At 41.6% G+C, this 22,786-nt stretch overlaps 1 protein-coding gene across 2 annotated transcripts in view; it reads left to right on the top strand.

Moving 5' to 3' along the window:
• sfxn2 (sideroflexin 2) overlaps positions 1-22,786 on the top strand; it is an 86,190-nt gene that overhangs the window by 220 nt on the left and 63,184 nt on the right. For both annotated transcript variants that reach the window (XM_068053066.1, XM_068053067.1), the window contains exon 2: positions 18,354-18,540. In XM_068053066.1, the coding sequence (XP_067909167.1) occupies positions 18,371-18,540 (170 nt within the window). In that variant the 5' untranslated portion in view covers positions 18,354-18,370. The remainder of the gene's footprint in view (positions 1-18,353; positions 18,541-22,786) is intronic.

Consider the following 22,786-nt stretch of genomic DNA (forward strand, 5'->3'; position numbering starts at 1 on the left):
AGTTGCCACTGTTTTACCTTGTACTCGTGTCAAAACACTTTTCTCCATTTGCTGTTTTTTAGTTGCCTAATTACAATTTAAAAGGACTTAATAATTGCAGAGTCCATCACAATTCCAGAACTATATTCTGTTCTACCGGTGGCATATAATGAATGCAAGGCTAAATGCAAGTCTTTTTAATCAAAGCCATGCGGCTACTTGACTTTAATGACAATTAATTGCCACTTGTCAAAAGAAAGACTTGCATTTATATAGCGCCTTCCATGACCTCAAGATGTCCCAAAGCGCTTTACAGCCAATATAGTACTTTGGAAGTGTCGTCACTGTTGCAATGTCGGAAATGCGGCAGTCAATTTGTACACAGCAAGCTCCCACAAGCTGAAATGTGATAATGACCGGATAATTTGTTTTAGTGATAGAATCATAGAATGTTTAAGGCACAGAAAGAGGCCACTTGGCTGATCGTGTCTGTGCCGGCCAAAAAACGATCCACCTATTCTAGTCCCACTTTCCAGCATTTGATCCGTAGCCCTGCAGTTTACATCACTTGAGGTGCATATCAGACTCCTTTTGAATGAGTTGAGGGTCTCTGCCTCAACTACCCTTTCAGGCAGTGAGTTCCAGACCATCACCACCCTCTGGGTAAAAAGTTTTTCCTTATCTCCTCTCTAATTTTTCTACCAATCACTTTAAATGTATGCCCCATAGTGATATTGGTTGAGGGATAAATATTGGCCAGGACACTGGGGAGAACTCCCCTGCTCTTCTTCAAAGTAGTGCCGTGGGACCTGTTATGTCCACCCGAGAGGGCAGTTGGGACCTTGGTTTAACGTCTCATCCAAAAGACGGCACCTCTGACAGTGCAGCACTCCATTAGTGTTAGCCTGGATTTTTACGTCTGACACAGAGGCAAGAGTGTACAAGTAGGGTCATATGTTCCTTTTATTTGAAAATATTTCAGGGAAAATTATATGAAATAACATGATTTTGTTTCTTTCTGGTAACTGCTGTTTGTGCAATCTATGTGTGTGTTTTATGAGTAATCAGTATTACAATTTGTAAGCTGTCCAGTTGTAGGAAGCGGTTTGTCAAAGATTACAAAATATATGAGGAGTCTTGCATATTGATGGCCATTAACAGTCCCGTAAATACATAAGTTTTGATGGGGGCGGGGGGGAGGGGTATCATGTTTCTTTTAAATTTATGGCAACATATGTAGCTAGGGTAGGCCGGTGAGATATTACATCTTATTTACACATGAGGCACTAGTTACTCTTTTCTACTTTTTGCTTTGTTTAGTGTTGGTGTGAAACAGTTTCTACTTTGCACCAATGCTGAACGTTCACAGTCATATCTGGTCTTAACCTGACTTCAGAGTGAAGTTTAGAGAGACTGAGCGACTCCCTTAGTAGTAGTAGTTTGAAACTACCAGTTTTTCAAAAAAAAACTAGCTTATTGCATGTATGGAGAGCAGGGATTTTTCCTCCCCTAACCCCTCCACCATCACCTTATTTAAACTTCTAACACTGGTCGAGAGCTTTGCATATACATGCATCCTATGCCAGTTAAAGTTCCAAGAAGGCTGGAGCTTAGCAATGTGAACTGCAGGAGCCTAAACTCCAGTTACCCTGGTGCAAGTGAGTGTAGGAGGATAGAGCAGATGAATGCATGGCTGGAGAGATGGGGCAGCAGGGAGGGCTTTAGATTCCCAGGACATTGGACCAATTCTGGGGGAGGTGGGACCTGTATTGACCTGTGCACCCGAACAAAGCTGGGATCCATGTCCTTGTTTGGTGATTTACTAGTGCTTTTGGGGAGGGTTTAAACTAACTTGGCAGGTGTGTGGGAACCAGGAGGTAATATTAGAGAAGAAAACCAAGGTGCACAGAGAGACAAATAGCATTAGAGTAGAAAACAGAGTAAAAGGGAATGCAATAAGATCTAAATTATGTTTACTGTGCATGTACGTGAATGCGTAGGGTGTGGTAAATGGGTTGGTAAACTGCAGGTGCTAATAGCCACGTGAAAATATGAATGGCGATAACTGATACCTGGCTCAAAAAAAGGGCAGGAGTGGGCACTAAATATTGCTGGATGCAAGATGTTCAGGAAAGAAAGGGAAGGAAAGAAAGGAGGAGGGGTAGCAGTATTGATTAAGGAGAACATTACAGTGCTGGAGAGAGAGGATGTCCTGGAAGGTCAAGGACAAAATCTATTTGGTTAGAGCTAAGGAACAATAGAGGTATCATTACATTGCTGGGTGTATTCTCTAGGCCACCAACTAGTGGGAAAGATATAGAGGAACAAATTTGTAAGGAAATTATAGAGAGGTATGAGAATTATAGCGTAGTTATAATGGGGACTTTAATTATCCTAATATAGACTGCAATGGTAATAATATAAAGGGCAGAGAGGGCAAGAGTTTCTAGAGTGTGTTCAGGAGAATTTTCTACATCAATATGTTTCCAGTCCAATGAGGAAGGAGGCTTTGTTGGATCTGGTTCTGGGGAATGAGGTGGGTCAAGTGGATCAACTGTCAGTAGGGGAACATTTAGGGGACAGTAGTCATAAGGTTTAGGTTGGCTATGGATAAGGACAAGGAGCATTGCAGAATAAAAATCATTAATTGGGAGAGGGCCAACTTCAATGGGGTGAGAACAGATCTGGCTCAGGTAAATTGGAATCAAAGATTGGCAGGCAAAATTGTAACGGAACAATGGGCTGCCTTTAAAGAGGAGATAGTTTGGGTACACTCGAGGTACATTCCCACAACAGGAAAGGTAGGGCAAACAGATCCAGATTTCCCTGGATGATGAAAGAGATAGAGAGTAGGCTGAAGCAGAAAAAGAGTGCATATGACAGATGTCAGATGGATAATACAGTTGAGAACCAGCTGAATATAAAAGGTTCAGAACGGAACTGAAAAAGCAAATAAGAGAAGCAAAGAGAGAGTATGAGCAGAGACTGGCAATTAACATAAAAGGGAATCCAAAAGTCTTCAAAAGGCATATCAATAGTAAAAGGATGGTAAAAGGAGGAGTGGGGCCGATTAGGGAACTAACAGGGGATTTATGCATGGAGGCAGGGGCATGGCTGAGGTACTAAATGAGTACTTTGCATCTGTCTTTACCAAGGAAGATGCTGCTGCCCAAATCATAGTGAAAGAGGAGGCAGTTGAGACACTGGATGGGCTAAAAATTGATAAATAAAAGGTATTAGATACTCACAACTTAAAACACTTTCCCTTGTCCTCCTTCAACAACCCTCCCTACCCATTCTTCCTGTTCAGAAGGTTGTCACTCATGCTGGGGAATGTGATGCCAAACTGAAATCATCTGCTTGGCATTGATCAGAAAATCAGGTTGATGCGATGAACTTCCTGATATGTACAGCTCATTTCCACCACATCTAGTGCATTTGCCCTGCCATTGAGAAGAACCCACAAAACTGTGATTTTTTTTTTTAAAGCCTCCTAAAAGTTGGCCGATTTCATAGTCCAACTGCACTGACTGTCATGGGAACCTAACCTCTGAGGGGAAGCCCTTTTAGGACCTTTTCGAACTTCTGAATGCTGGTGCAAAGCAACCAGCGGATTTAAATAACTATACCAACTGACCATTGCATTGTAATTTGGTCCATCTTTGTCAGGGCTCAGTGGTAGTCAGTTAAATGTGTGAAAGTTTGGGGACACACAAGAATGATCTTAATAAGTGGCACCTCTGACGTGCAGGATAAGTTTTAATGTAAAGCATACCAAGCTTTTTGGAAGGTGGATGAACTTTTCCAGCATGCTTCCCTACATAATATTCCTTTAAATAACATTTGTTGTTAGCCTCAACGTGGAGTCTTTGTTCATGCCCTGTCTTCTAGTACAACTAAGAATGTCTGAGTGATAAGATAATCTCGTCTGGTGTGAGAGAGAACTGAATAGAGCACAATCACAAATGCTGTCAAGCATGAAAATCCAATGCATCTCAATGTGCACAAAAGAAGACATTGTGCAGATGGTAGTTATTTTCCTGTTCGTACAATTTGTTAGGAACTGGTAATTCATTCTGCGAATGTTGGTCAGAGAAAACAGAATGTACCTGGCACTCAAAGTCAATGGGCAAGATTTTAACTCATTCAAAACCTCTCCACTTACACAGAGTTAAAATCGTGCCCAAATCTTTGCCAATTTTCCCAACTCCTTTGTTTACGTCTTAAGTTGGCCATTGAGATAAAGTAGCTGCATATTTTCAGTCACGCATGTTTATTTTTTCCTGCAATTTTATAATAAAACTTTTATCCTTTATAAGAGCCAAAATCTTTAACTTTATATTTAAACTTCACACTTTAACATGGAGATGTCATGGCAAGATTGACAGTGCAAGACACCACCTGTGTTGGTAAAAGTAGAAAAGAATATGGAACATAAAATATAAAAGGGCGCTGGTAAGAAGCAGTTATTTTGTAGGTATCTACCTCTTAATTTCACCAGCAACACGGAGAGATTTCCTTTTTTAGATAATTATGGTGAAAGTATAAACATGTAAGTTAAAATGCAGGTTTATGACTGCTACAAATAGCAAACACAGGAATCCTTCCCTTCATCACTGAAATAGCTCTTTCTCCCTCCCCTATCGACAATATTGAACTTTAATTGAATTTGCAAGAGATTACATTCAGGTGTATATTTGATGGATTCATCGTACGTTTTGATCATTCAGTCTTTCTTTTCTTGTCTCCCCTTCGCCCCTGTCCCTGTCTCTCCAAACATGTGCAACAATCTGGCTTATGTTCATCATCAACCTGCCAAGATAAACGGAGAAGTATTCTTTTTTCAAAAAAACTTACTTTTGTATTTCCTGCCCTGTTGTTTTTTTTATCACAAGAACACAACATAATGTTCAGATGGAAGAGATCCTACTCAAAATGGCTGATTCCCCAGTTTAAGAGTCATGCGCTACTCTGATTGATTTCAATAATGTGATCAACTCAAGCAGAAAAAATATTGATGTTTCTCAATTAAAAACTGAAAAAAATGCATTTTAACACTTGGTGTTAGTGATTCTCTGAAGTATAATGATTAATCACATGATTGCTGGCATTCATTTTAACTTTGGGATAAAAATATTCCATTAGCTGTATGTGTTCTTCACATATATCTACCTTATATGTATTGCTTGTAATACTGTGCAGCACATATTAATTAATTTTTGATTATTAATTATTAATATGAGCTAAGTCCATTTCATCCAACAAACCACACATGGTTTGCACTCTATTGGACTAAATCCAATGAGTTTCATCTCTGTAGGGAGATGACTATCTAGGCGAAAAATCCAAGGAGATAAATTCTTGTTAAATGCATTTGTCTAAAACTCCTCTCTGCTATCAAAACAGATTGATGCCTCTGCTCGGAATTACAGAGAGGAAATTCAGGTGAATGGTTTAAACTATTCAAATACCAATGTCCCAGATACCAAAGATATCAATCTAACATGACAACTTGCATGTCACGGATGACACTTCCAGTAGCACAGGAACTGTAGCGTTCTACTGAGTATTTAATCATCTCTATTTATCCTTTTAAAGTTCAAGTCTATTGAGCAGATATTAAACCATTGTTTTTTTCAAACCAAGTGAGTTGGCCTAGCATTATTTGTTTTTGCAGGGAGCCTGTTCCACATTGTTTACAAAAAAAATCTAATCTCTGTTTTTATTTCAAAAATTAACAAGGTTCAAACAAGAAAGTGCTGGAAATACTCAGCAGGTCTGGCAGCAGTTGTGGAGAGAGAAGCAGAGTTAACGTTTCAAGTCTGTGACCTTTCATCAGAACTCCAATTCGCAGGTCACAAACCTGAAAGGTAAACTCCGCTTCTCTCTCCACAGATGCTGCCAGACCTGCTGAGTATTTCCATCACTATATTAATGACTTGGAGGAAGGGGCAGAGTATAATAGGTCCAAATTTGTTGATGATACAAAAATAGATGAGAGGGCATGTTGTGATGACGACAAAAGGAATCTACAAGGGGATATAGTGAGTGAGTGGGCAAAAACTTGGCAGATGGAGTTTAATGTAGGAAAGTGTGAGGTCATGCATTTTGGTAGGAAAAATCAAAAGGCAGACTATTATTTAAATGGAGAGAGACTCCAAAAAAGTGCAGCACAGAGGGATCTGGGTGCTCTTGTGCATGAAACACAAAAAGTTAGCATGCAGGTGCAGCAAGTAATTAAGAAGGCAAATGGAATTTTGGTCTTTATTGCTAGGGGGTTGGAGTTTAAAAATAGGGAAGTCTTGTTACAACTGTACAGGATGTTGGTGAGGCCGCACCTGGAGTACTGTGTACCGTTTTGGTCCCCGTATTTAAGAAAGGATATAGTGTCTTTCAAGGCAGTTCAAAAGAGATTCACGAGGCTGATTCCTGGGATGAATGGGTTGACTTATCAAGAACAGCTAAACAGGTTAGGCCTTTATTCATTAGAGTTTACAAAAATGAGGGGTGATTTTATGGAAACGTACAAGATTCTGAGGGGGCTTGACGGTAGATGTTGAGAAGATGTTTCCGCTAGTGGGGGAATCTCGAACTAGGGGACATAGTTACAGAATAAGGGGACACTCATTTAAAATTGAGATGCGAAGGAATTTCTTTGTCAGAGGGTAGTGAATATCTGGAATTCTCTACCCCAGAGAGTTGTGGAGGCTAGATCACTGAAAGTATTTAAAGAGGAGGTAAACAGATTTTTGAAATATTGGGGAGTTGAGGGCTATGAGGAGCTAGCACGAAAGAGGAGTTGAGGTCTGGGGCAGATCAGCCATGATCTTATTGAATGATGGGGCAGGCTTGAGGGGCGGAATGGCCTACTCCTCCTGCTCCTATTTCTTATGTTCTTATGTTCTTTCTGTTTTTATTTCAGATTTCCAACATCTGCGGTATTTTGCTGTCACTTGTTAACTTTTGTATTTGTTTGTTAGCTGCGAGGTTGGTGAGGGGGTGGTTTCTTCTGAATAGATCAGTATATGTCTTGTTCTGAAGAAAGGGTCGCATTTATATGGCACCTTTCACAACCATAAGATGCCACAAAGTACTCTTGAAGTGTAGTCACTGTTGTAAAGTAGGGAACATGGCAACCAATTTGTAGCAATGTGATAATGGCCAGATAATCTGTTTTAATTGATGTTGTTTGAATGATAAATGTTGGCCATCACACTAGGACAACTCCCTTGCTTTTCTTCAAATGACACAAACATACATATGAACATATGAATTAGGAGCAGGAGTAGGCCACTCGCCCCTTCGAGCCTGCTCGGCTATTCAATAAATTCATGTCTAAACTGATTACTCCACATTTCCACCTACCCCCGATAACCTTTCACCTCCTTGCTTATCAAGAATCTATCTACCTCTGCCTTAAAAATATTCAAAGACTCTACTTACACTGCCTTTTGAGGAAGAGAATTCCAAAGACTCATGACCCCCTGAGAGAAAAACTTTTTCCTCATCTCCATCTTAAATTGGCAACCCCTTATTTTTTAACAGTGACCCCTAGTTCCAGATTCTCCCACAAGGGGAAACATCCTTTCCACATCCACCCTAAGACCTCTCAGGATCTTATATGTTTCAATCAAGTCACCTCTTACTCTTCTAAATTCCAAGCCTAACCTGTCCAATCTTTCCTCGTACGACAGCCTGCCCATTTCAGGTATAAGCCTAGTAAACCTTCTCTGTACTGCCTTCAACGCATTTACATCCTTAATTAAGGAGACCAGTACTATACACAGTACTCCAGATGTGATCTCACCAATGCCCTGTATAGCTGAAGCATAGCGTCCCTACTTTTGTATTCAATTCCCCTCGCTGTAAACAATAACATTCTATTAGCTTTCCTAATTACGTGCTGTACCTGCATACTAACCTTTTGCGATTCATGCACTAGGACACCCAGATCCCTCTGTATCTCAGAGCTCTGCAATCTCTCGCCATTCAGATAATATGCTTCCTTTTTATTCTTCCTGCCAAAGTGGACAATTTCCCACTTTCCCACATTATACTCCATTTGCCAGGTCTTTGCCTACTCACTGAACCTACCTATATCCCTTTGTAGCCTCCTTATGTCCTCTTCACAAGTTACTTTCCTACCTATCTTTGTGTCATCAGTAAATTTAGCAACCATACCATCGGTCTTTTCATCCAAGTCATTTATATAAATTGTAAAAGGTTAAGGCCCCAGCACAGCCCCTGTGGCATACCACTCGTCACATCTTGCCAACCAGAAAATGACCCATTTATGCCTACTCTCTGTTTCCTGTTAGCTAACCAATCTTCTGTCCATGACAATATGTTACCTCCTACACCATGAGCTTTTTATTTTCTGCAATAACCTTTGATGTGGCACCTTATCAAATGCCTTCTGGAAATCTAAGTACAATACATCCATCGGTTCCAATTTATCCACAGCACATGTAACTCCCTCAAAGAACTCCAATAAATTGGTTAAACATGATTTCCCTTTCACAAAACCATGTTGACTCTGCCTGATTACCTTGAATATTTCTAAATGCCCTGCTATAACGTCTTTCATAATAGCTTCTAACATTTTCTCTAAGACCGATGTTAAGCTAACTGGCCTGTAGTTTCCTGCTTTCTGTCTCCCTCCCTTTTTGAATAAAGGAGTTACATTCGCTATTTTCCAATCTAACAGAACCTTCCCCGAATTTAGGAAATTTTGGAAAATTAAAACTAACACATCAACTATCTCACTAGCCACTTCTTTTAACACCCTAGGATGAAGTCCATCAGGACCCAGGGACTTGTCAGCCCGCAGCTCCAACAATTTGTTCAGTACTACTTCCCTGGTGATTGTAATTTTCCGGAGTTCCTCCCTCCCTTCCATTTCCTGACTTACAGCTAATACTGGGATGTTATTTGTATCCTCAATAGTGATGCCATGGGATCTTTCCCATCCACCTGAGAGGACAGATGGGGAATTACAGTGAAGTGTCAGTTTGGAGTGGGACTTGAACCCACAACCTTCTGCCTCAGAAGCAGGTCTTGCTACCAACTGAGCCAGAACAGGCACCTATAGTTCTAGAATGAATCAATAGAACTAAAAAGAAAATTCATAATGTAAATATTTTCATCAAAAAATCAGGTTAAACAAGGCCACCTGTTTTTAAGCTCCATTGTCTTTAAGCTATAACTCGCACAGCGCACAACGTATTTGCCACTTTTTAAGAAGTCCAATGTGATTTTTTTTTAAACTACAAAGTTTGATGAAGAGTTGGCAGCCTCTCGATCTCAGACGATACATTTCAATCTCAAGTAATGTTCATAAACTTTTTATGAGACAATCAGAACTGCTCGATTGAATTACTGTCTTTGCAACTCTATACCAACCATCTGTTATGTTTCAAGTGCCCATATAATATTTCATTGAACTGATGGTATTTTTCAGAATGAATCTTGTAAATTGTGCACTTTCTTGACTCAGAATGGCATCATGCAAAAGACCCCTTGGAAGTCTGTTTACCAATACACCTCGGCTTGTAGTTCTCAGAATATAGGAGGTTAAAGAGTGTAATAGAGTAGTAATTTAGAGTAATAGAGTTACACAGCACAGAAACAGGCCCTTTAGCCCACCGTGTCCACACCCATCATCAAGCCGATCTATTCTAATACCATTTTCCAGCACTTGGCCCATAGACTTATATGCTATGGCGTTTCAAGTGCTCATCTAAATACTTCTTAAATGTTGTGAGGGTTCCTGCCTCCACTGCTCCTTCAGGCAGTGTGTTCCAGATTCCAACCACCCTCTGGGTGAAAAATGTTTTCCTCAAATCCCCTCTATGCCCCCTGGTTATTGACCCCTCCGCTAAGAGAAAACATTTCTTCCTATCTAATCCGCTCATAATTTTGTATACCTCAATAAGGTCCCTCCCGGTTGCCTTCTCTGCTCTAAGGAAAGCAACCCTAGCCTATTCAGTCTCTCTTCATAGCTGAAATGCTCCAGCTCAGGCAACATTTTGGTGAATCTCCTCTGCACCCTCTCCAGTGCAATCACATCCTTCTTATAGTGTGGCGACCAGAACTGTACACAGTACTCCAGCTATGGCCAAACTAGCATTTTATACAGCTCCATCATAACCTCCCTGCTCTTATATTCTATGCCTCGGCTAATAAAGGCAAGTATCCCATATGCCTTCCTAATCACCTTATCTACCTGTGCTGCTGCCTTCAGTGATCTATGGACAAGTACACCAAGATCCCTCTGACCTTCAGTACTTCCTAGGGTCCTACCATCCTTTGTATAATCCCTTGCCTTGTTAGTCCTCCCAAAATGCATCACCTCACACTTCTCAGGATGAAATTCCATTTGCCACTGCCCTGTATCTATATCGTCCTGTAATCTAAGGCTTTCCTCCTCACTATTTACAACACCACTAATTTTCATGTCATCTGCAAACTTACTGATCATACCTCCTATATTCACGTCTAAATCATTAATGTACACTGCAAACGTCAAGGGTCCCAGCACCGATCCCTGCGGTACACCACTGGTCACAGACTTCCAATCGCAAAAACAACCCTTGACCATCACCCTTTGCCTCCTGCCACTAAGCCAACTTTGGATCCACTTTGCCAAATTGCCCTGGATCCCATGGGCTCTTACCTTCTTGACCAATCTCCCATGCGGGACCTTATCAAAAGCCTTACTGAAGTCCATGTAGACTACATCAACTGCTTTACCCTCATCTCCACATCTAGTCAACTCCTCGAAAAATTCAATCAAATTTGTTAGACATGATCTCCCACTGACAAAGCCATGCTGACTATCCTTGATTAATCCTTGCTTCTCCAAGTGGAGATTAATCCTGTCCCTCAGAATTTTTTCCAATAGTTTCCCTACCTCTGATGTTAGACTCACTGGCCTGTAATTACTTGGTTTATCCCCACTACCCTTCTTGAATAATGGTACCACATTCACTGTCCTCCAGTCCTCTGGCACTTTTCCTGTGGCCAGAGAGGGTATGAAAATTTGTGTCAGAGCCCCTGCTATCTCCTCCTTTGCCTCACATAACAGCCTGGGATACATCTCATCTGGGCCTGGGGATTTATCCATCTTTAAGCCCGCTAAAACTGCTAATACCTCCTCCCTTTCAATGCTAATATGTTCTAGTATATCACAATCCCCCTCCCTGATTGCTACATCTACATCATCCTTCTCCATCATGAACACAGATGAAAAGTAATCATTTAAAACCTCACCGACATCCTCTGGCTCCACACACAGATTGCTACTTTGGTCCTTAATGGGCCCTATTCTTTGCCTGGTTATCCTGTTGCCCTTAATATACTTATAAAACACCTTGGGATTTTCCTTTATCTTGCCCACCAGTGTTTTTTCACGCCCCCTCGTCGCTCTCCTAATTACTTCTTTAAGTACCCTTCTACCCTTTCTATACTCCTCCAGAGCCTCTGCTGTTGATTGAACTTTTTAGGATTTTGAAAAGAATTGCTTAAGTAGATCGAGAGAAATATTTTCTGCTGGTGGGGAAGTCTAGGACAAGGGGACATAACCTTAAAATCAAAGCCTGGCCATTCAGGAGAGAAGTTAGGAAACACTTCTTCAATCAAAGGGTGATAGAAGTGTGGAACACTCTTCCACAAAAAACAGTAGATACTAGCTCAATTAATAATTTTAAATCTGAGATCAATAGATTTTTGCTAGCCAAGGATTTAAAAGGATATGGAGCCAAGGCAGGTGAAGCGAGTTAAGAAACAGATCAACCATTATTTTATTGAATGGTGCAGCAGGCTCGAGGGGCTGAATGGCCACTCCTGTTCCTATTTTTTTTAAATTCTTTTGTAGGATGTGGGCATCGCTGGCAAGGCCAGCATTTGTTGCCCATCCCTAATTGCCCTTGACAACTGAGTGGCTTGCTGGGCCATTTCAGAGGGCAGTTAAGAGTCAACCACATTGCTATGGGTCTGGAGTCACATGTAGGCCAGACCAGGTAAGGATGGAAGATTTCCTTCCCTAAAGGACATTAGTGAACCAGATGGCTTTTTACGGCAATCGATAGTTTTCATGGCACTATTAATCAGACTAGATATGGTCAGCGCCATTTTTAGTGCCGCACCCCCATTTCATCTACTAACTTCTCCTACCCTGATGTCAGTGACTTATGCTGGAATATGGTTTCTCATGGGCACCGCCAGGAAGCCTATGCTACCTCATCCAAGTGGTGACCTAATGCATTAATGCATTTTACCATGGGTCAAAATACCTGGCTTGCACTCCTATTCCAATCATTGCTGCCTTGGTCAAGTTGTCTGAAACAGTACAAGGTAGGGAAGACATGCTGCATGATGGGAAGGGGGCTTGAGGTGGTGGTGGGACAGGGGAGATGATAATCAGAGAGCAAGGAATTAGTTGCACCAATACAACAACAACAGCAACTTACATTTATATTGCAGCTTTAACTTAGTAAAACTTCCCAAGGCGCTTCACGGGAGCATTATCCAACAAAATTTGACACCGATCCGCATAAAAAGAAAGACATGCATTTACATAGCATGCTTTATGTCCTTGGAATGTTCCAAAGTGCTTTGCAATCAATTCTGTACTTTTTGAAGTGTAGTCACTATTGTCTGACAACGTCCCACGGCACTTCACAGGAGCATTATCCAACAAAGGAGATATTAGGACAGGTGACCAAAAGCTTGGTCAAAGTGGTAGGTTTTAAGGAGCATTGTAAAGGAGAGAGAGGTATAGAGGTTTAAGGAGAGAATTCCAGAGCTCAGGGCCTACGCAGTTGAAGGCATGGCTGCTAATAATGGGGCGACAGAAATTGGAATGCAGCGATGCAGTGGCACAGGTGGCACATTCAACAATCTACAATCCTGCTGAAAAGCTGCCCTTAGCAATGGTGCATGGAGTGATTGACCACACCTTCACAATTTCATAAGTTTTAGTTTTAGTTTTAGAGATACAGCACTGAAACAGGCCCTTCGGCCCACCGAGTCTGTGCTGACCATCAACCACCCATTTATACTAATCCTACACTAATCCCATATTCCTACCACATCCCCACCTGTCCCTATATTTCCCTACCACCTACCTATACTAGGGGCAATTTATAATGGCCAATTTACCTACCAACCTGCAAGTCTTTTGGCTTGTGGGAGGAAACCGGAGCACCCGGAGAAAACCCACGCAGACACAGGGAGAACTTGCAAACTCCACACAGGTAGTACCCAGAATTGAACCCGGGTCGCTGGAGCTGTGAGGCTGCGGTGCTAACCACTGCGCCACTGTGCCACCCTGGCAATTCCGATCTGAGGCAAAACACCCTACTCTGGAAAAGCATTGGGATGGAGGCAAAGTGGGGGGAAGAAATACAAATTTTATCATTCTATGTTTTTAGTTGCAATAAACCCACAGCTAAAATCAGCAGTACTTTGACATTAAATTGGTAATCTCATTGAGAGGCCACAGGATTGTTGGTGTGAGAAAAAGAAAGAGTCGGGGGGAAGGGAAAGCGAAAACGACAGGGAGTATGATGGTAAATAAAAAGGTAAGCAGCAGGTTAACATGTGTGCAGGAGGGTTTAAGTTCAAGGCAGACTATGAAAGAAGCAGAAAGGAAGGATAACTCAGGAGTTATTATTAGAGATGTTGGAAATCATGAGGGTAAGAAAGCTAGCATAAAGGCACTTTACCTGAATGCTCATAGCATTCGTAACAAGGTTGATGAGTTAACGGCACAAATCATCGCGAATGAATATGATTTGGTAGCCATTACGGAGACATGGTTACAGGTTGGTCACGACTGGGAGTTAAATATCCAGGGGTACCAGACTATTCGGAAGGACAGACAGGAAGGTGGTGTAGCTCTGATATTCAAGGACGACATCAGGGCGGTGCTGAGAGATGATATCGGTTCTATGGAGAATGAGGTTGAATCCATTTGGGTGGAAATTAGAAACTCTAAGAAGAAAAAGTCATTGATAGGCGTAGTCTATAGACCACCAAATAATAACATCACATTAGGGCAGGCAATAAACAAAGAAATAACTAATGCCTGTAAAAATGGTACGGCAATTATCATGGGGGATTTTAATCTACATGTAGATTGGTCGAACCAGCTCAGTCAGGGTAGCCTTGAGGAGGAGTTCGTTGAGTGTATCCGTGATAGCTTTCTTGAACAGTATGTAATGGAACCGACGAGGGAGCAAGCTATCCTAGATCTAGTCCTGTGTAATGAGACAGGAATAATTAATGACCTCATAGTTAGGGATCCTCTTGGAAGGAGTGATCACAGTATGGTTGAATTTAGAACACAGATGGAGAGTGTGAAGATAAAATCCAATACCAGGGTCCTGCGCTTGAACAAGGGGGACTACAATAGAATGAGGGAGGACTTGGCTAAAGTAGACTGGAAACAAAGATTTTATGGTGGGACAGTTGACGAGCAGTGGAGGACTTTCAAAGCAATTTTTCGAAGTGCTCAGCAAAAGTATATTCCAGTGAAAAGGAAGGACTGAAAGAAAAGGGGTAATCTGCCATGGGTGTCTAAAGAAATAAGGGAGGCTATCAAATTGAAAGAGAAGGCATACAAAGTGGCCAAAAACAGCATGAAACTGGAAGATTGGGAAAACTTCAAAGGTCAACAGAAAGCCACAAAAAGAGCTATAAAGAAAAGTAAGATAGAACATGAGAAAAAACTAGCACAGAATATAAAGACAGATAGCAAAAGTTTCTATAAATATATAAAACGAAAAAGAGTGGCTAAAGTAAACATTGGTCCTTTTAGAGGATGAGAAGGGGAATTTAGTTACGGGATATGATGAAATGGCCGAGGCATTGAACAGGTATTTTGTATCGGTCTTCACAGTGGAGGACATTAATAACATGCCAGTAATTGACAAAGAGACGAACGTAGGTGAGGACCTGGAAAAAATCATTATTACGGAAGAGGTATTGTTGGGCAAGCTAATGGAGCTAAGGATTGATAAGTCTCCTGGCCCTGATGGAATGCATCCCGGGTACTAAAAGAGATGGCGGGAGAAATAGCAGGTGCACTGGCAGTAATTTTCCAAAATTCACTGGACTCTGGGGTAGTCCCAGCAGATTGGAAAACAGCAGATGTGACGCCACTGTTTAAAAAGGGAGGTAGACAAAAGATGGGGAATTATAGACCGGTTAGCTTAACCTCTGTAGTGGGGAAGATGCTTGAGTCTATTATCAAGGAAGAAATAGCAGGGCATCTCGATAGAAATTGTCCCGTTGGGCAGACGCAGCATGGGTTCATGAAGGGCAGGTCATGCTTGACAAATCTTTTGGAATTCTCTGATGACATTACGAGCAAGGTGGACAATGGGGACCCAGTGGATGTGGTGTACCTAGATTTCCAAAAGGCCTTCGACAAGGTGCCGCACAAGAGGCTGCTGCATAAGATAAGGATGCATGGCGTTAGGGGTAAAGTATTAGCATGGATAGAGGATTGGTTGACTAACAGGAAGCAGAGAGTGGGGATAAATGAGTGCTATTCTGGTTGGCAATCAGTCACTAGTGGTGTGCCTCAGGGATCGGTGTTGGGACCGCAATTATTTACAATTTATATAGATGATTTGGAGTTGGGGACCACGTGTAGGTTCTCAAAGTTTGCAGATGACACTAAGATGAGTGGCAGATCAATGTGTGCAGATGACTGTGAAACTTTGCAGAGGAACATAGATACATTGATTGAGTGGGCAAAAGTCTGGCAGATGGAATACAATGCTAATAAATGTGAAGTCATTCATTTCGGTAGGAGTAACAGTAAAAAGGATTATTACTTGAATGGTAAAAAGTTGCAGCATGCTGCTATGCAGAGGGACCTGGGTGTCCTTGTGCATGAATCGCAGAAGGTTGGTCTGCAGGTACAGCAAGTAATTAGGAAGGCAAATGGAATTTTGTCCTTCATTGCTAAAGGGATTGAGTTTAAAAGCAGAGAGGTTATGTTGCAGCTGTATAAGGTACTGGTGAGGCCGCACCTGGAGTACTGTGTGCAGTTTTGGTCTCCTTACTTGAGAAAGGATGTACTGGCACTGGAGAGGGTGCAGAGGAGGTTCACTAGGTTGATTCTGGAGTTGAGGGGGTTGGCTTATGAGGAGAGACTGAGTAGATTGGGATTATATTCATTGGAATTCAGAAGAATGAGGGGCGATCTTATAGAAACATATAAAATTATGAAGGGAATAGATAAGATACAAGTAGAGAGGATGTTTCCACTGGCAGGTGAAGCTAGGACAAGAGGGCATAGCCTCAAGATTAGAGGGAGCAGATTTAGGACTGAATTAAGAAGGAACTTCTTCACCCAGAGGGTTGTTAATCTATGGAATTCCTTGCCCAGTGAAGTAGTTGACGCTTCTTCAGTAAACGTTTTTAAAGCTAAGGTAGATATCTTTTTGAACAATAAAGGAATTAAGGGATACGGTGAGAGCGCGGGTAAGTGGATCTGAGTCCATGAAAAGATCAGCCATGATCTTATTGAATGGCGGAGCAGGCTCGAGGGGCCGGACGGCCTACTCCTGCTCCTCGGTCTTATGATCATATCGGTGCAGCCATGGCTGAGGAAGCAGAGTTGCTTTCCTGGACTATTATCAGGACTCAATTAAGGGAGCTTTCCTCTGCTTCTAAATTCAGCTCTAAATGAGAGTGATACGTGCTGATATTGGACGCCTGAATCGTCATGTTGCATTACTAACATTCCTCATGTTGCTAAGCACTGTCTATAAAGGCAGAACTTTCCCCAGTCAATAATGATCTTTTGGAGGAAGGCATGTAATCTGATGGGGTAGAGGTTAATGTCCCTTCCCTCGGTGGCACAGAATGACTGGACCTGCTGTTGAGTCTCAGCAAGCTTGATGAAGCTACAGACTGAACATGTAGGGAAATACAAAAAAGAACAGCAGAAAATTGCATGGGAGGTACAGGTGAGCACTTGTACTGTGGTAACTGCTGACAGCAACTTCACTGAAATTGATTTTTTTGCAATTTGATTATGTGTTGGTGCACTAATGTACGAATCCACAGAGTGCAGGTCCATGTTACATACTTACCTATGTGGTGAGTTCCTAATCACTGGTGGAGCTGCCTGGGGAGATGTAGTTTAAAGGAAACTGGTTCCCAGGGAAGTGGAGGGAAATCTGAGTGCACTAACCCACAAAGATCTGGGAAAAGTCTGCTTTCTCAGGATGCCATGGCACTATTAGAAGACCAGGGGAGTTCTCCCCGGTGTCTCGACCAATTTTTATCCTTCAACCAACATCACTTTTTTAAAAAAAACAAATTATCTGGCCATTATCACATTGCTGTTTGCATGCAAATTGGCTGCTGCATTTCCTATATCACAATAGTGACTACACTTCAAAAGTACATTGGCTGTTTGTTTCTTCATTTTGTTTTCATGTTTGTGCTTTGGGCCAGGGCTGTTCATTTTTCTGTCAATTAACACCCTCTCTGCACTAACGCTTTGTCTTTCAGCACACCATTAACATACTGTTTGCTTTTGCACCATGACCTTCTGGTCAGTTATTCTCTGTGACTCGCTGTCCTATCAACACCTTCCCTTTTGTTATCTCTTGCCCCACCCCCACTTTATTTGCTTAAAACCTATTACATTTCTAACCTTTGCCAGTTCTGAAGAAGGGTCGCTGACCTGAAACGCTAACTCTGCTTCTCTCTCCACAGATGCTGTCAGACCTGCTGAGTATTTCCAGCATTTCTTCTTTTTATTTCTGATTTCCAGTATCTGCAGTATTTTGCTTTTATTATATTATTTATTGGCTGTAAAGCACTTTGGGACATCCAGAAATTGTGAAAGACACTATATAAATGCAAGTCTTTCCTTACCTTCCACCCAAGTAGCTGATGTTCAGTATGAAATTAGGTATTGATTGTTGTTGTGCAGTTTTCTTCTTGAGGGGTGTGCAGCAAAGCTCACTGGATAGCTGTGAGCAATTGATTCTGATATCCTTTCTGCCACCTTCCTCTCGCCCACTCCCTCCAATCCTGAATTTTCATTGTAACAACTAACCCAGGACAGACTGGGTACAAACCTCGGACCCTACTGATCAACATTACTCAGGTCCACAGTGGGCAGTGTAATTACCGTAGATCCCTTTGATGACTTCTTGATCTGCAGATGTAGTGAGGGAAAAAGATATTTATGATCAATCTGGTGATTCAGAAACTTAATGGCCATTCCTTCCGGATAGAACAACCCTCTTTCTAATAACAACCTGATAGATGTACCACTTTTAACTGATGTGAGTGTTATTAAGATAAGAGGTATTAAAAAAAGGCCACATTTTCTCTTTTAGGTTTTGAAAGCACCAAGATGACAGGAAGCACAGTGGACCTCACTAAGTTTAACATTGATGCTCCACGCTGGGATCAGACCACTTTTGTGGGCAGGCTAAAGCACTTTTTCAACATCACAGATCCAAGCACAGTGGTAGTGTCGAATGCAAACCTCGATAAAGCTAAGGATCTGGTAAACAGCTGCAGGTATGCAATTTATTGGGGTTATTCCAGCATAAGAACATATATGAGGATCAGTGTGGGTCTGTCATCAGTTTCCCAGCATTGGCAATTGGCCATCAGAGGTGCAAAGACGCAGCGGAGCTGGCTTTTTCTGAACTGCATGGTGAGATGCTATATTTACATGTGGCAGTTGCAAGAACATCATTAACAAAATTGAATAAAGAGAGAAATACGTGCATTCATATAGCGCCCTTCAGAACCTCACGACATCCAAAGCACTTTACAGGCAGTTAAGTAAAAACGAAAAATGTTGGAAATGCTCTGCAGTTCAGTTAGCGTCTCGGAGAGAGGAACAGAGCTAACGTTTCAGGTTGATCTCCTTTCATCAGAACTGGAAAAAGTTAGAAATTTTACAGTTTATGAGCAAGTGCAAAGCCAGGGTAAAAGGGGGAGTGAGGAGGGAGGGGCGGGTGGGCAGTGGAAAAAATAAAGACAAATTATGATAGGGCGGAGAGCAGGACTGATTAAATGACAAAAGGGATGACGGTGCCAGGCAATAGGGGGTGATAATGGGACAAATAAAGAAACAAAAAATGGTCTCGAGGAGGTGTAAATGGTAACATTAGAACCATTGGCACCACTTGCTGCCTGAGAAAGTGGGAGCGGTGGTTATGACCTAAAGTTTTCAAACTCAATTGTTGAGGCTGAAAGGCTGTGAAGTATGTAATTGAAAGTTGAGGTGCTGCTCCTCGAGCTTACCTTGAGCTTGACTGGAATAGTGTAGGAGGCTGAGGACAGAGGTCAGAGTGGGAGCTCAACGGAGAACTAAAATGGCAAGTGACCGGCAGCTCAGGGTCACGCTTACGGACTAAATGGAGATGTTCAGCAAAGCAATTGCCCAATCTGTGTTTGAGTAGACCACATCATGAGCAATGAATAGAGTCTACCAAGTTGGAAGAAGTACAAGTAAATTGTTGTTTCAGCCAGAAGTGGTTTTTTGGGGACCTGAACGATGGCAAAGGGGGAACTGAAAGGGCAGGTATTGCATGTGTTTCCAGCGTTTTTCTGTTTTTATTTTGGAGTTCCAGCATCTGCAGTATTTTGTCTTTGTTTTATTATATTTGAAGTGTAACCCCTTGTAAAGTAAGAAACAAGGCAGCCAATTTGCTCACAACATAATCACAGCAATGGGATAATCACCATGTAAAATGCTTGAGTGATGTTGGTCAAGGGGTGAATACTTGCCAGGACACCAGGAGAACTCTTCTTACAAATAATTCTTACGTCCACCTGAGAGGGCAGACAGGGCCTCATCCAAATGACGACACCTCTGTCAGTGCAGCACTCCCTCAGTACTGCACTGAAGTGTCCTCGGAAATTATGTGCTCAAGAATGACATATAATTCTGCATGATATGCATGTTACACACATGAAGATATGGGATTTAGTCAACAGTAGCCTGGGGAAGCCGGGTGAGGGGTGGTTGGGCAGGTGATGCACACAGGCTATCCAACCTTGTCTGAAGTGTTGCTATGTTGGATCTCTGTTCTTCGACGTTCTGATTTTAATGGAAGGAACACATTCCTTTTAAGATAATATCGATGAAATAAGAGAAAAAGCATTTGCATTTAGAAAGGTCTTATCATACTCCAAAGCTTGATGAATTATTATGAAGTGCAGTGCTGTTGTTACATAGGCAAACAAGGGAGTACGAAGAAGCCATTCAGCCCATCAAGCTTGACCCTTCTTCTAACCCCTCTTCAGTCTCTGATCGATAAGATAACATCCTTGCTTTCTGTAAGACTAGATATCCAATGTGCATTACTTTCCCACATACTGTTTCACCCTCAGAGGAATTCAGGAAATTTGTTACCAATGACCAATCCTTTGTAAAACTACTGAATTATCACCTTCATTTCCATTAAATGTGTTGATTGATAGACTCAAATACTTTTCATACTACAGATGCTAAGTAAACAGGCCTATGATTCCCAGGATTATATTTCCAACATTTTTCAGGATTTGGAACAGCATTAGCTATTTTCCACAAATCTCTTGGAGGCAAAATGTTGTAGAATCACTTAGCTTTTTATTTGCATTGTCGTCGTGACCTCGCTAACCTACCCTTTCCTCGGGGATAATGACTTTCCCTTCTTTCCCACGCTTCAAAAGAAAATAAATTAAAAAGCTGAAAGAATAAATTCCAATAAGACCAAACACAGTTGTAGGATAGCAAGATAGCAGAACTGCTTGATAATGATGCAGAGAATGGAAAACAGACAACGCCACCACCCAAGGCATGTCTGAACCCCTCAAGATAAGTAGCAGTCGCTAAAATATGGACATATGTGAGAAAAAAAGCATCTGTAATCTGATAATGACCACTCCTGAAACATTCTAGAGATCAAAGAGGAAAAGCACACACACTAAACCTGAAATTAAAGCCAGAAAATGCACTGTAGATTGGTGAGCAACTAATGCTTCAGGTGGAACCTTACAATCAGATGAGATTGACCTGGGAATGATGCTTCTTCCCTTATTGGCAGTTCTCTGTGTGAGAAAGGTTACTCCCAGTGTCGAGGTGAAAACCTGCCTAAGTATAACATTGTCATAGAATGGTACAGCACAGAAGGAGGCTATTTGGCCCATTTTGTTTGTGCTGGCTCTTTGAAAGAGCTATCCAATTAGTTCCACTCCCTTACTCTTCCCCCCTAGCCCTGCAAATGTTTTCCCCTTCAAGTATTTATCAAATTCCCTTTTAAAACTTAATATTGAATCTGCTTCTGCCACCCTATCAGTCAGTGCATTCCGGGTCATAACAACTTGCTGCATAAAATAATTCTACTCATCGCCCCTCTGGTTCTTTTGCCAATTACCTTCAATTTGTAGCCTCTGATTTGCAATCCCCCTGCTGAATTTCAGTTGCGCATATTTGAAGATATTGTGTAATACAAGACCTGATGATATGTTGACTATGACCAAAATCTTTAGGAATATTGGATTTGTGACTTAGGACCGGTCATGTTAGTAGACTGTCTGTCTGTCTGTCTGTCTGTCTCACGGATCACAGCAAACATCATGAACTTATCTGCTTTCAAATTTTTATCTCCACATTTAGGATAAAGCTAGCGCAGATGATGTATTGACACTCATATAATTCAGAAACAAACATTTTCATTGTTTATGGGACCTTTCATGCGTACAGGCTAACTCAAATCACTTAACTGTAAACTAAAACAAAAAGCCTAAATCAGATTGTTCTGCGAAGAATGTGGAGGCAAAATGCAGGATACATAAGAGATGTCGGGCATAAGACAAGGCCATCCAGTCCATCTGTTTAGTATGTTACATGGAAACCTGTACCTCAGTGGTGTTAGAAGGATTTCAGGCTGTTTCATTCTCAAGATTACAAGATAGTCATAAATGAGGAAAACCATTGCTTTGTTGTAGCTCATTAATCCACCAGCCAACTTGTCATTCCCCATCACAGCATCCAACTGTTTGTCAAATGATTCTGCTACAAAAATATATTCCAGCCTCCCTATTCTAACTAGACTTTTATTTCAAGTGTTGATCACACACTAGATGAAGAATTTCTTGACACCAGTTCTCTGTTTGCTCTACACCAGTTTGTCTCCTTCTCCTATTGTTGGAGGTTAACTTAAAGCACTATTACAGATTTACCTTTTCTAGAAAATCTGCTATCTCCATACCTTCTGTGAGGAACCCATTCAAAGGTGAATAGCTCATCTTTTTCTGCCTTTCCTCCTAGCTAGACCCTGTGATGGAAGACTCTTGTCCACATCACCTGCAGGGCTTGAATGTCGCAGCCTTGGCAGAGGTTTGGGAGCGATTTGTTGGGTTGGTTTTTCATAATATGTGTGTGGGATGGAGGAATTTGAATGAGGAGAAACCAATGAATTAGGATTTTAAAATAAATCAAAAATGGCAAGTCTAAACTTGGAGGAGCCTCTAAAACCTTTTGACAGTTCCGCATTCCTCTAACTCAGGCTTCTTGTGCATCTCTCACTCCCTCACCCCACCTTTGGCTGTGCCTGCAGCCATCTCAGTCTTAAATTCTGGACTTCCCTCCCTAAACTTCTCCGTCTCGCATCCTTTAAAGATGTTGCTTAAAACCTGGCTATTTGTAACTAAGCTTGTCACCTGCCCTAATGTCTCCTTCGGTTTGGTGTCAATATTTGCCTGATTACACTGCAGTGAAGTACTTTGGGACATTTTACTATGTTAAAGGTGCTATATGAATGCAGGC

The sequence above is a fragment of the Heterodontus francisci genome, chromosome 20 (genome assembly GCF_036365525.1).
Source record: "Heterodontus francisci isolate sHetFra1 chromosome 20, sHetFra1.hap1, whole genome shotgun sequence".
NCBI classification, from domain to species: domain Eukaryota; kingdom Metazoa; phylum Chordata; class Chondrichthyes; order Heterodontiformes; family Heterodontidae; genus Heterodontus; species Heterodontus francisci.